This window comes from Monopterus albus, unplaced genomic scaffold (assembly GCF_001952655.1).
Source record: "Monopterus albus unplaced genomic scaffold, M_albus_1.0 scaffold103.1, whole genome shotgun sequence".
In the NCBI taxonomy this organism is placed as follows: domain Eukaryota; kingdom Metazoa; phylum Chordata; class Actinopteri; order Synbranchiformes; family Synbranchidae; genus Monopterus; species Monopterus albus.
The window spans coordinates 2,723,297-2,737,576 of record NW_018127983.1 but is presented as its reverse complement, the minus strand read 5'-3'; the positions used below and the strand labels follow the sequence as shown (position 1 = coordinate 2,737,576).

Genomic DNA, 14,280 nt, shown 5'->3' with positions numbered 1-14,280 from the left:
CTCTTTCACGCCGAGGGTCTTAATGCTACATCACTAGCAGGCATAACATTTTCCCAGCTGCTTGATGTGACATCTGTTCACTGTGTGTGTGACATTTTAGCCTTTGTCGAGCAGCAGTATGTGGTCTCCTCCTATATACAGTAATTGCTACCACAGCAGGCTCCTGTGGCCCACTGTCCAGTTTGTTTTGGCACCGTTCCCCAGATGACAGAACTGCAGGGATACGGCAGCAGCAGCAAGGGCAGCGTGCTCATTCAGTCATGTCTGGCCTTTGATAAGGAGGCCAGCTTGTGTGTGCATGCATAGTTTGTTTGTTTGCATGCTTGCTTGTTTGTGTCAGGTGGGTTTTCAGAAGAAATCCAAAGACAGAAAGAATGGCAGCTGTGAAGTGTGTGTTTAGGTGATTCTGCCCTTTATCAGAATGTCCCTGTCTTTGATTTATAACAGAGCAAGATGGCATGGTGCATAAGAAATCTCTGCAGCTCTTTGTCCTTTTGGTATCATTTCAGTGAGGTAGTCTGGTGATACTTCCTGCCAGATGGATCTCCTCCAACCAGACAGAACAGTCAGTCACTTTGGCACTGAAACATGGATGAACCAGGGTCACAATTTACAGCTGCAAACAGAGATATAGCAAATGCCAAGATTAGGATTCTTTAGCTTTCAGATTTGCTCTCTTCTGAACAGTTGGAACAATGGGAAATATGTTACAGAGTTGAACTAAGAGTCAGAAAGGGGACATTATAATTCTTAAGATGATAGATTTGTTCTCTAGTTTACAGCTAAACATGAGGCTAAATAATCTGATGAAATGATGAGCTGCTAGCCTCAATCCACAGGTCACATCTTAAGAATGAGTTACTGTAAGAGTTATCACAGATGTTTTGTCAGGCCCAAATATAAACTTGTATTGCTCATAATGCCACTTAATTGCACCATATGCAATTCAGCTGAACTGTTTGAGATTAATTCTCACTTTGTCAAAAAACCACATTCACTTTTATCACTTTGTGAGATCATCTCTGCATGTAGTTCACTTTTTTCATATCAAATCTGGTGTTTTATGGTTATATTTGAATGAAATCTGTGTCTGTCTTTGTTTGTAGGACTGTGTTGTCTAACAGACTATTTCTGTGTGTCCTAACAGGGGATAGATTTTGCCAGTTTTACAGGCTATATGTTCCTTGGAATATGCCTCGTCCTTTTGACCTCATTTCCTTTCCTGCGGATGCTCTACTGGAACAAAAAGCTCTACAATAAAGAGTCAATTGAAATAGTAGGTGAGTATCAATGTTTTGTCACAAATGCATTGTCAGAATTTTAGATGTTTTTAATTGGTGGAAAAAGAGGTTCTAATAAAAACAGGGATTTAAAGTCACATCAGCAAAAAAGTCTTTCCCCAAATCCCTGTGTACACAAACTTTGTTGAGACGAGTTATCATGCAGTACCCTGCATGTGACACAGTAAAAAATCATGATGGTTTTGATTATTATTAAGAAGTGTATCAACCCCCTAAGAACATCTGTATAGATACTGTACCTCCATCCTAAAGCTACTCACCTCTTCGAGGGACCTCATAAACTGACCTCATGGAAACTTACGTACTTGGTATTATGGCCTTAGCCCTCTAACTCCCACATATGTGTTGCCCTCTGAATTGGAAACTTTCACCCCATCTACCTCAGGTAATTTCCATGGTATTCCATTTACACTGTCCTCATCATAACACTTCTGGATTATGGTGAGATAGTTATTAAAAAGATCTCTCTGCAGTCATGATCTAATAGATAAGAAGTTAATTTATTTCTGGGTTTGCAGCCACTACTTTGATTTTCAAACCTAATTTTGGCCTCAGTAAATGTGGTTAAAATTAGGTAAATCAAAGCATTCATGGTGGCTAAGTTCAGCATCATTTGCTGGGGTGAAACACTTTCACCTTTTGCCTCATTCAGCAGCTCTGCTCCCTCCCTGGTGACTCAGCCCGTATCCCAGACACCACACGGTCCATCCCAGAAATCCCCTTTTCTCTGATGGTCAGCTGTTGGCTTTGACTAGCTGGCAGCAAAAAACCAGCTTCACCCATCCAGAGTGCAGCACAGCACTCCCTTCTTGGCTTTGCTGTTGCTGCTGAAAAATTTCTACTTGTGCTGTTGTATAAAGGTATGTGGTTAATCTGGCACAGCACAGTTCTGTCATATATCTCCTTAATTATCCTTTAAGAGAACAGAAAATGATATGGCCATTCCTCAAGGCTTGGTACATTGTCCAGAGGCAGAGTAAGGTCACCTAATAAGAATATAAGCCACAGTGTGTGTTTGGTTTGGATACTAACTATGTCTTGCACCCTAGAATCTATTCAGTGCTACTGTAGATCTTTGGCTATGAGACCCTGGGGCTGTGCATAATGGCCAAACAAATAAAACAGGGATATGTGTGTGAAATTGTTAACAATTCATCCAGAAATGCAGTCACCTTATCAGTGTTTATCCACAAAACTAAGGTGCCCCCTCTCAGAGAACCTCAGCTGACCATCATTAAAACAGACAGCACCACGTTCTCCAGTCGTCAGCACACAGCCTCCATTTCAGGAGAGAGCAAGAGTGATTGTTTGGAGCTGTACTGTCACACTGAGCCCCAGGCAGGATGAAGAGAGCCGCTGCTGATCACTGCGGTGACTGTTCGATGTCGGCCTGATAGCCCATCTGTAAATTTCACCCTGTGGAGTTTCTGCTTCTCCTGCGAACCTGGCCTACCTAGGACAGCTTGCGAGCCCATCAGCTAAAAGCCCCTGCCACGACTAGTAATTGTGCAGATTTGCTTACAGGAATGTTTTTTATGTGCTAGTTAGGGCCTTTTAAGTTTGCCTACCACCCCCTGAAAAAGGAAGGCACCTACTGACAAGTACTCAGGTGTCCAGCACACTCAGGCTGTAACTGTGCTTCGATATCAGCTGTTCCTGAACTGGTCAGTGTCCCTGTGGCCTGTTGCTCGTTCCTCTATGGAGGATCACAACATATTGACCAAAAACGTCTTAACTTCTTTTCAGTCAGCCTCAGCTGTTGGAGCTATTACCAACCCATTCCCCCACTGTAAACATGCTCGAAGCTGCTACTGAGCCACAGCACTGTGATGAATGTATAGTCCACGTGTTTAACATGCATTAACCAGGTGCCTTTCTCTCCTACTCTGTTTGTCTTGCTCCTCTAGAACTAAAGCATGAGATCTTGGTTTGGAAACAGACGGCTCAGCGCATTAACCCCGCTAGCCGAGAGGAGACAGCTGTGAAATGCCTCCTGATGCAAAAAGTCCTCAACCTGGAGAGTCTGCTCCGCAAGATGATGAAAACCTTCCAAAGGTTTGTTTACTGTTACATGTTTTTCTTTTCAAACACCAGCATATATTTGCCGCTTCTTAAAGTCTTGGTGCATAGTACAGTATGTGAATGAGACAAGGAGTTCAGTACTCATAATATTTTTGATGACTTTTGGAGTTTATTTTAGATTATTCCATTATTTAAGACAGCTATTTAGTGATTTTTTTTTTAAACAGCTGGGGAAAAAATTAAGATGTCCGAAAATTGTTTATTTTTCTGCCCCCTTGTCAAAGACCATCTCCAGCAGGCATAGCATTTATAAGACAATACAACACAACACCCAACTCAACAAATACCTACTGTAAAAACAGCATTTTTCTTGATTGAACTAATATTTTCAGAGTAAATATTCTATAATGAAATGTCCCTTGTTTCATAACAAATTAATATGGCATTAAAATGTTTTTGTTTTCAATTAGACAAATTTCCCAGGAGGATAAGAACTGGGAGCAAAACATTCAAGAACTGCAAAAAAAGGTAAGCTTTCATACCTATGCTACAGACATATTCTTCATCCACTGGTGCATTGATGTCATCTCAGTAATGAAGTTGGCCTAGTCTTTTAAAGTTCACCTAAAACAAATGCTGTCAGTCACATGACAAAATCAGGTTTTCCCCTCATTCAGACAAAATATTTTTTTTTCCAACACAGCACAGAATAACTGACAAGGTTCTCTTGGTGAAATGTGTGTCCGTCCTCGCTGTTGTGATCTTCATGTTCTTTCTCAACTCCTTCATTCCCAGAATTCATCTTGACCTTGGTGAGTGCAGCACTGTCTCATTACTGAACTGTTTCTACAGGCCCCACTGGGTGGATATAGTTTCTGTCATGTACAGTAATTATGAAACACAACTTCCTCCCTTCTTGCATTTGAAATGAGCCCAAATAATGGGCTGACTAGCAAATATAGCAACAAATTACATGATAGTGAGCTGAATTTAGACCCCTCACATTATATCTATTCATCTGCTGCATTTCCACATCTGCATTGATGAACAGTGTTACAGTAAAACTGCAATAAACCCTTTGATACCATTTGTGTCATAAATACTTTTTTTGAAGTTTCATGGCAGAGATGCAGCAGTAATGCAGAGTTACAGACAAACACAAAGTCCATGTGACATGATCTGACATAATTAAATGAGTTGTAAAGTCACCAGTAAGAATAACAGAAACACTCCCACCATTAAAAAGTCTAAAACCTCTACAGTACAAAACTATACAGAACAGCAGATGTTGTTTGTGATAAATGCACAAAGAAGCACGACCTGATTCGAGAGTTCTCTTTGGTTTATGGAGCTAATTTCTAACAATTTTCAGCTCGTTGTTTTAGTTTTCCACTCTGCAACTTTAATATTTCAGGTCACTGCACTTATCAGTATCACTTTCACTCATACTTTCAGTAAAAGAGCTCTAAATATCCACTGCCAGACAGAGTTAGCTGCTGGCTAGGTACCTGATTTGAGCATTTAGCCACTAAAGAACCAGATTTCCCTCCAGAGCTGGTGATGATCAAAAACAGAGCTAAATAGAGAGTGAATATTGGACTTACATTCATCAGATGGACACACACAGGGATTACAAATGAGTTGTAATGTTGCTGTGTAACTGCTGGATGTTTAAGCAGGTAACTATATGCTAACACATTAACGATATAAATACAAATAGTGATAATATGTTTGTGTTGTGTTTCCAGCTTGTTTTCCACTTTAGACAAAAAATCGGTTATTGCAGGTTTTGTGTCTTACACATTGCAGAAGAGTCAACTGATCATATGATGGAGGCCTGAAACACTTAAAACAACTCTGGATCTGTGTTATTTGCATATTTTATGTTGGCATATCTGGACTTGTGGTTTAGTTTGTGTGATGCTTCTGACTGCAATGCCTCTGATGTTTGCTGGGCAGATGACCTTAACAGTCATTAGTGCCAACACTGTCCCTAAATGAAGATGGCTGTCGTCGCACACACACTTCCTCCACTGCTGAGGCTACCCAGTCACCAAACATGCTCAGTTAATTACAGGCGGTGCTCAGGTTACCTCTCTGTGAGATTTATTAAATGGGAATGACCACACAGCAGCATGTTTTCTGTCTCTGTGGAGGGATAGGCGCCTGTCCAACCACAGCTCTCATTAATGCATGCAGGTCACAGTCAGGGTTGACTACTGCTGCAAGCACAGTCTATTCAATTACATGTGTTTTAAAAATTGAGCCTCATTAAAATTTCATTAACTTCACACAGTAAGATTTAATTTCAGTCTGATTATTGCCTGGTCATTTGATCTCTCTAATGTGACTGTGTGAGTTACAACCGTGGTATGGTTGAATCCTTATTGGCCCCCAAGTAGAGATCAGAAGAGCAATGCAATGACACAGGCTGTTCCAAATGTTCCAGTCACTGGGTAAATTGTACATATGGGAAAGAAGTTGTTAAACATTTGTAGACTTAGAGGTTTGACTCATTATTTCAATAGAGATGAATTAATTCTTAAAAGTCATAATTTGGGTTAAAGTCCAGACATTTTAACTGATTTGAATCTTTAGTTAAAATCTCTGGCTGATCTAATCACACTGTATTGTTATGAGTGTACAAAACACTTGTCTTCTTTTGACTTTGGCCTTGTGTTTATTTACCTCATTCTGTGTGTCTCTAAGACAACGGCAGTGAGACATTCTTCCTAGCACGATTTCAGTCTCAGACACTGTAGCCTTATATATGATAAATGAATCATAAATCATAAACTGCTGAAACCTGGAGAGCTCTTTGGGTTTGTTATGTGCTGCTTGCTCTTAGCCCTGTTCAGGAGGCAGCCTCAGGGAATATCAATGTGATACAGTCAAACATGGCCTCATACTTTGTCTTCTACTGCCTGAATGAGTCATAGAACTTAGCAAAGATGAATGCCTCTATTGTCTCAGTTGCTAACTTATATTACTTACTGTCTGTCTTTTTATCTTGAAATATATATTTGTTCCTGGTGATTTCTAATGACAGTGACTGAATACTGAAAATATGACTAGGTGTCCACTGGAATAAGTGAAGTTAAATATTTTTTTATTTATTACATTTACTATCAAGCTTAACTCTGATGAGGAAACTTGTCCAGAGAAATAAAAACTATGTACAAAAATAAGCTGAATCCATAAAGGATATATTAACTAAAATTGGCCTTAGTTATAAAAATTAAAGTGGGACATTTTATCCAGAAACATATGTTTATACTCTCTATACAAAGTATAGACATTGTCTTCAGACACAATTAATATGCATGAATCAATATTTTTATGTTAACAACTGAAAAAAAAAAGACAATATGTAATGTTAAAGGCACCACTAGTAATGCCAAACCCACTGATAATTACCCCGGAACTCTGCAGTTCCCCTCAGCACTACAGAGCATTTTGACATCTTTCAGCTCATTGTTTTGGTTTTGCATTCTGCAAATTTACTGGTTCAGTTTACTCTCAGCAGCATTGTTTTCTGACGCAGCAGGAAGCTGTTACCTGTTACCTGCTCAGCACCAAACTGGTCAACGTAGTTTAGCATTTAGCACTTAAAGAGCCAGATATTTCTGTGGAGATGGTGGACACCAAAACAGTGTCAGCCTCTGCTAAATGTGTAAAAAGTTAAGTGCCCTACATGTACAACAATCTAATGCAGTGGTTCTCAAACATTTTTTGTCATCCCCCATTTAAGAGGGTGGGCAAATTTTCAAGCCCCACTTGTCAAAAAATAACAAAATGGGCCAATTTTTAAATTTCAAATGTGTTTTAATATCAAATAACACTAAGTTGAAAATGGATAAAATATAAGTGCAACTGTATCGTTTGACAGAGGGATAGTTTTCAATTTTGCAGCACTTGTTTCATCCAGCATTATTGACACCATGTCTACAGCAGCAGGAAGAATGAGCTGCTCAGCAATTGTGTAGGATTTTTTGCACTGTGCAATTCTGTATGCAACTTTGAAGGAAGCCATTTGTGCTTTGCTGTCCACTGATGCAGATTTTACCATGCGATTTTCCTGCTGGTGGTATTCTGCCAGCCGAGTGGCTTATTAACGTGACTGGGGTGTGTTGTCTTTAAATGTCTTCTTAATTTGTTGGGTCTCATGCTGTCTGCTGCCAGCGGTTTAAGGCACAAGACACACATGGGTCTCTCCTCTGCCCCCACCATTCCCACCGTGAATCCAAGCACAAGATAGGCTTCATCATATTTTCTTTCCAGCTGGCTTTTTGGTTGGTAAGGCTACTGCCTGTCGTTTCTTTGTCTGCTTGCGCTGAATCGCCTTCTTTTGTGGAACTGATGTTATTTTAATTTACTTGTATTAATGACCCATTTCTAATTTTCTCCATTCATTACGCCCCACCTGTCATGTCTTTATTCCCCACTAGTGGGGCGCGCCCCACACTTTGAGAACCACGGTACTAAAGTAATAGGGTGAGCTTGCCCACAAGTGGTCAAAATAAATAAATAATTTAATTAATCCATTCATCTATCATCCATTATCTACACCACTTATCCTGAAGAGGGTCGAGAGCCAATCCCAGCTGTCACTGGGCGAGTGGTGGAGTACATCATTTAATTAATCAAAAAATAAAAAATAATGAACATTTAAAAAATATTTTATGCCACATTTTGCCCAGTGTGTTTTCTCCATAAAAACGGTACTGTATGAAAAATCTATAATTGTGAAGGTGACAGCTGAATCAAATTACTCTGGTAGCAGCTTTTGGTAAACAACAAGCTAGCTAGTATTAATCAACCAAGCCCCTTTTTAAATATGTTTAAAAGATCAGGTGGATAACTTTTATAAATTGATTTTCAGTAATGTAGTGTTTGTTTAGCAATTTTTACTTCTCCAACCATTACTGTCTCTGCCCAATTTCCCATTGATCACTGGCCATTTATATAAAAATTTCCCTAGAGTTTTCTTGTGTGTCGCTGATGGGGTTTGGAGCGTAGGCAGGGATGACCCAGACACAGATATGTAGGTTGTCAGATACAGCAAAGTGACTTTAATAAAAAAATAAAAAGGTGATTATAAAAGCTTACAACCAGACAGGTGGGGTTAGGAACAAGAACAGGTTGCAGGAAACAGCTACACACAAACTGGCAGGAACAGGAGTAAACAAAGTCTACAGAACGTGACAAACTCACACAATCATCTGACAACTCATTGTGGGGAGCTAATGAGAGAAATGCAAGGAAACAGGTGTATAGGTGGGTGGAGAAGGGTCTGGTGATTGGGAATAGGACACAGGTAAGCAGGTGGGCGTGGAAGAAAAATCCAAGGACATCTGTGGGCAGATGCAGAGTAGCAGGTAACAGGGCAGCATGGCCAAAACAAATAGGGAGGGAACAGGAATCATGACTGAATCATCAGCTTGAGAGTCAGATCAGAATTGAAAATCCACATTTCTTGTTAAAAACACAGATTTCCAGCCCTTTGCTAAACTCTGGCCAAAGCTACTCAGCAGGTTCTGTACATGTTAACATGCTAAGAAGCTGTCAGAACATTCAGCCTCGGTCTTCTTATCAGTCTTTGTCTTCCCTTCACATATTCCCCCTGTTACCCTTTTTGTGTCCTTGCATTGCTGCAGCAGTTATGAAATTATTTCCCCAAAGGCCTTAGCCAAGTCAATTACTGGTCCTCACCTGTTTAATCAAATTTTCTCCAAGTGAATGCACACTCTTCCCCTCTTTCAAAAAACACTCTCTAATTGTAAATATCAGCAGGCTGGTGCCAACTTGTGACTACAGAGTGTTGAATTACATTTTTGTGATAGTGAATGCTTCATCAAATCCCACCTAGACAGGACAAATACATTATTCATCTTTACTTTATTTCTGTACCGCTTCTGTTTGTTAGACAGTAGTGATGTAGTGAACACTCCTCATCAGATTAAATTGTCACATGTTAATTTTCTGCCTTTTCAATGTTCATTGACTTGCTGTATATGGGGTATCAAAGAGAGCAAAAAAGCAGAAATGCACATGTTGCATTCTGATGGTTTATTGTAGTAAATTGAACATTGCAACCCTAGATGTAAAGATAAAGTGGTAACATCTGTAACATTTAAAAACAAGGTTGCTGTTCTTTCTGGGAATTATTATTAAAGACAAACAGATGCAGATGGAGCTTTGATTCAAAGAATTCACCTATTTAATAGTTTTAAAAAGTCTCCAAAGTATCAGTGCATGATACAGTCAACTTGGCACTGCATTACATCCTGCAACACCTCGACTCCCCAAGGACCTATGCAGGTTCCTCTTTTGTTGCCTTTCCACTATGGGAGCCTAGCAAGCAGTATACCCTGTATATCCCTTAACCATCACCAAGCATAGCCTCCGGGGCTGACGCGGACCGTGCTGCTTTGTTTTTCCACTGTATTATCTCTGTCGGTTTCTGGTTAGAGGAGGGAGAGAGGGGCTGCTCCTCTCTCACACATGCAGTCAGCTGTTTGTTGCTTGTAATGCTCATGCTTGAGCTGTGAAGACACAGATATTTAACCAGTCACCAATGACTGTATACATGCACCCCCTCCACCCTTGCATTCCTGTTACATCTTTTTAGTACTATATCCTGAGGTGTGCCAAAATTTAGCTCCCAGAACACACCTCCAAAGCAGACGCAGGGTAGGGAAAACAAACGCAGAACCCACAATGAGCGTTACCTGGCATGACATGTTTCCATAGGTTCTTATATTGGAAAAAACATGTTTGTGGACTTCAGCTTGGTGTTCAACATCAGCACCATCACCAAGAAGGCACAGCAGAGGATATAAAGTTCCTGTGCCAGCTCAAGAAGTTCAACCTGCCTCAGGAGCTGCTGATAGAGAGGAATCATTGAGTTTGTTTTCTGCTCTTCCATCACTGTCTGGTTTGGTTCAGCAACCAAAGAAAACAAGAACAGACTTCAGTGGACAGTCGGGACTGCTGAAAGATTCACCAGTGCCGCCCTGCCCTCTATGGAAGACCTGTACACCTAACAGGTCAAAAGGAGGGCAGAGATTTATGCAAACCCCTCATGCCCTGGACACAAACTCCTCCCCTCTGGATGGTGCTACAGGTCAATTGTACGCCAAAACAACCAGACCCAAGGACAGTTTCTTCCCCTGGACCATCACTCTGATAAACACTTAACCCATGACTGTAAGACTGGACACAGCAGTCACCCCTGTGCAATGAACTGTAAAACTGTAAATATAACATTTGTATATATCAATTTTAAAGCTCTTCTACCACAATATATAAGTATGTATATACTGTATAGTTATAAATCATCTCTTTTTCTCCTATACCTTTTTTATTAGATTGCACATTTCCTATTTTGAATGCACACATTTTTATTTTTTATTTCCTGTTGCATTATAGAGCACTGAGAGCCTCTGTTCTGGAGTCAAACATACTCGGCCAATAAAGCTGATTCTGATTCTGAACTATCCCCATGTGTCATGGTGGATGTGTCTTCTTGTTCTAAACGTGGAAATCTGCTACACTGAGCTCTGTGTCTGTTGAACAAGGCCATGAAAAAATCGTTACAAATGTTAGTGTGTTTTCTAGCTATGATGCCAGGCAATGTTTCTTGTTCTCTCTTTCAGGTTGGATTGCTATCCTGGGTGCACTGTGGCTTTTGGTTTTGGCTGACATCCAGGATTTTGAGATAATCTTGCACCGAGTGGAATGGGCCACATTATTGTTCTTTGCTGGCCTCTTTGTTTTGATGGAGGTATTTACTGTAACATACATGTACAGCTCATCTATTTGGCAGTTTGACAGAAAGCCCATTTATGTTTCAAGACATAATGATGGCTGTAGTATGTACTGACTCTCAATAGTGAAAACCACAAACTGATGCCAAACAACAACCTCACATTGTTTGGTAAAGGATAAATATATCAAATAAAAAGTGAACCAGAAGTGGGATGAAGGTAGATAATTCTGGGCTCCACTCTGACAGGCACCTTCACAAGACACTAAAAGAAAACTACTGACAGTGGACAGTGATAGATTCAGTCCATCAGCTTTACAATCTGAAAGTAATGATGTTTCTTTACCCATGAGACAAAAACAAAGTGTAATGTCAGGACAATACCTGCTTTGTTGTTTCCCTCCTCTGAGTCTTTGTTATGGAGGTGAGCTCTGGCACAATTATTTATTGAATGTATTAAACACTGTATAGTGTCATAAAGCAGTCCCCATAAGGAATAACCTCCTGAATGTGATTTTGTTTCTCAGTGTCAGTAACGATAACAAGAATAAATGTATCTCTTTTCTATTTAATGGCTGCTAAATAAAAAGCTAATTACTTTTCTTCTCTTGGTTTAATCCCACCTTTAAATAATTGTCTCAGATTTTTTTTTTCATATTTATCTTCTTCTCTTCATTTTTCAGGCTTTAGCCCAACTGCAGCTAATTGACTATATTGGAGAAAATACTGCATTTCATGCATATTGATCCTTCTGTTCGGCACAGCTCTGAATTCAATTATTTTGTTTACATCTGATTCCTGTCAGCAGTAGAAATGAGTCTGAGGTAATTTTCACCCATATTCTTGCCTGTGTGCATCATGCAAGCAAGGTGTCTCTGTGTAGAGAATTGCACCAGTAATAGGTACGTCAGCTTGTGTTTAGATTGTTGGCTTCTGTACACCTAGTAATCACACATGACAAGTGGTGTGCTATTCATAGTTTCTGACCTGCTCAGTGTCCCCAAACAATGGCCAACATGCTGGGTTGAACGGTGGATACTAGTAGAAGCCAGGGTAAAGGAGACAATGTAATATCTCCTCTGTTCATAAGAGAAGATGATCAGGAGGGTTTGAACCACATCATGCCTGTCAGATGTGGAGAAACTGGCCAAGCCTTTTATTTAGCAGCAGAGCTCAGAGATAAAACTATGAGAGAAGGTGCTGCCATCGCCTGTGGTTGTGTCACACAGTCAGACAGCTTCATCCTCCCAGCCTCTACTGCCCAACAAGAGGTGAACATAATTGGTGTATTTGATTTAGTCAGCGTTTGGCCGGGGGTTGGGGGTGGGGGGCCGTGTGCATCTGGATGGCAATGAAAGTAGCAGTTATCTGTTGTTCTTATTATCCCTTCTCTCAGGCGGTGCCAGAAGACCAGCGCTTGGCCATAGCCATTATCTTGGTGATGTGGGTCTCTGCACTGGCTTCCTCTCTCATTGACAACATTCCCTTCACTGCCACCATGGTGAGAGCTGTCAGTGTGATCTTTCAGTTTCACCCTCCAGAAATCGCACACACAAACACAGTTGACTGGCTTCTACTCAGGCTACATGAGAAGGCCTTTTAAACCACTCCTTATTATTTAATCATGCTTTGGCTAGTTTGCATTTAGGTACTATGAACAATATCCACTATGTTTTGACAGAAAAATACCTGACTCGTCCATGTGAAAATACTGATGGTACAGATATTGTTAAGGTGATGTTTGTGCAGACTTTTGACTCATGGTATAACCTCTAAGGCCAGTTATGTCAAACTTGTCAATCTTTTCATAGCTCCAAGAAAAACTTTCATAGGATAAATATTTCTTACAGGTATAGGCTGAAGTTACAGCTGATCAGGCCTATGCTTTCAAAAAGATACATCCTATATGACACGATAAAGTAACATCCAACAAAATATTAACAACCCTTTCTCACTACAGCTGAGAATGTACATTTCACTCCTGTAACAGAAATCGATCTCTACATACTTTAGTTCTGACTCTTTTTACTCAAGCATGCACATTCCTCCCAGGTCAAACAGCATTTTTGTTATTTTAACAGCTTTATGATAATTTCACATTGTATTACTTATTAGTGTTACTTCCACTTAATACAGTAAGTAATGTATAGACTTAGAAGTGAACAGTACTCAGTGCATAATGATGCTTGATTTAGAAAATCCTATGTATTATACAGTTCTTGGACAGACTGACACCTCTGCCTTGGCATAATACATACAGTATGGCTTTCAACATAATTTATTTTATAATTTCAACTCAACTATCCTGATGCTTCCAACAACATAGACATAAAACACTGTCTTCCAGTCAGCAATGGTAGGATTACTGACCTAAAACGTGTTACATAAGAAGAACAGAGAAAATTGTGTTGGGCCAAATGTAAATAACATGCCCATTTATTTTTAGTTAGAGTTATATTTTGATTGTACTGTGTACTGGTGCCTACAACATCTGACTTTCCATTTGACATTTACCTTTAAATACTGGAAGCTACACAGAGAGAGAGTGTACTGTATTTTACCATTAACTCTGTTACAAAAATCAGAGCAGCTGCTGCCTCACCACTTTGCTGTCAGCTGTCACTTAGGCTGCAAATTAATTGCATTGTCCAGAGATCAGTGCTTCAGAGGAGCACCAGTGTGCCCAATTAAAATGACAGTGAGAAAAAGACAAAGTGAAACATTGCTCAGACTTTTGACTAGCCAGACCCCCCACCAGGACGTCCAGTGCTTTTGACAATGTAATTTTCTCAGATTTTTCCCCATATAAAAGCAGACTTTACACAGCATCAGTTTTCAGTTCAGTGCTGATAAGAAAACATATTCTGAATGTTAAAATAGCTGAGAAAAGAGTTTTCTTCTTTCAAAAAATAAAAGATCTATGGAAAAATGACTTTATACATGTATATACAGTTTGGGGAACTATGGTAAAATGGTTTTATACTTGAATTGTGCTTTTCTGTGCATCGCAGCACACTCAAAGCGCTTTCATACTATTTGCCAATTCTCCCATTCAAACTCCCAAGCACACACATTCACACACCGGTGATATGACTGGGAGCAACTGGGGGTTCAGTGTCTTACTCAAGGACAATTTGACATGTGGACTGGAGAAACCGAGAATCAAACTGCCAACCCTTTGGTTAGGAG

The 14,280-nt window shown here is 40.0% G+C and overlaps 1 protein-coding gene across 1 annotated transcript in view; it reads left to right on the top strand.

Moving 5' to 3' along the window:
* oca2 (oculocutaneous albinism II) overlaps positions 1–14,280 on the top strand; it is a 55,359-nt gene that overhangs the window by 21,732 nt on the left and 19,347 nt on the right. The window contains exons 15-21 of the mRNA XM_020610043.1: positions 1,148–1,280; positions 3,209–3,356; positions 3,794–3,851; positions 4,027–4,135; positions 10,982–11,109; positions 11,775–11,826; positions 12,480–12,592. Coding sequence (XP_020465699.1) covers positions 1,148–1,280; positions 3,209–3,356; positions 3,794–3,851; positions 4,027–4,135; positions 10,982–11,109; positions 11,775–11,826; positions 12,480–12,592 — 741 coding nt within the window. The remainder of the gene's footprint in view (positions 1–1,147; positions 1,281–3,208; positions 3,357–3,793; positions 3,852–4,026; positions 4,136–10,981; positions 11,110–11,774; positions 11,827–12,479; positions 12,593–14,280) is intronic.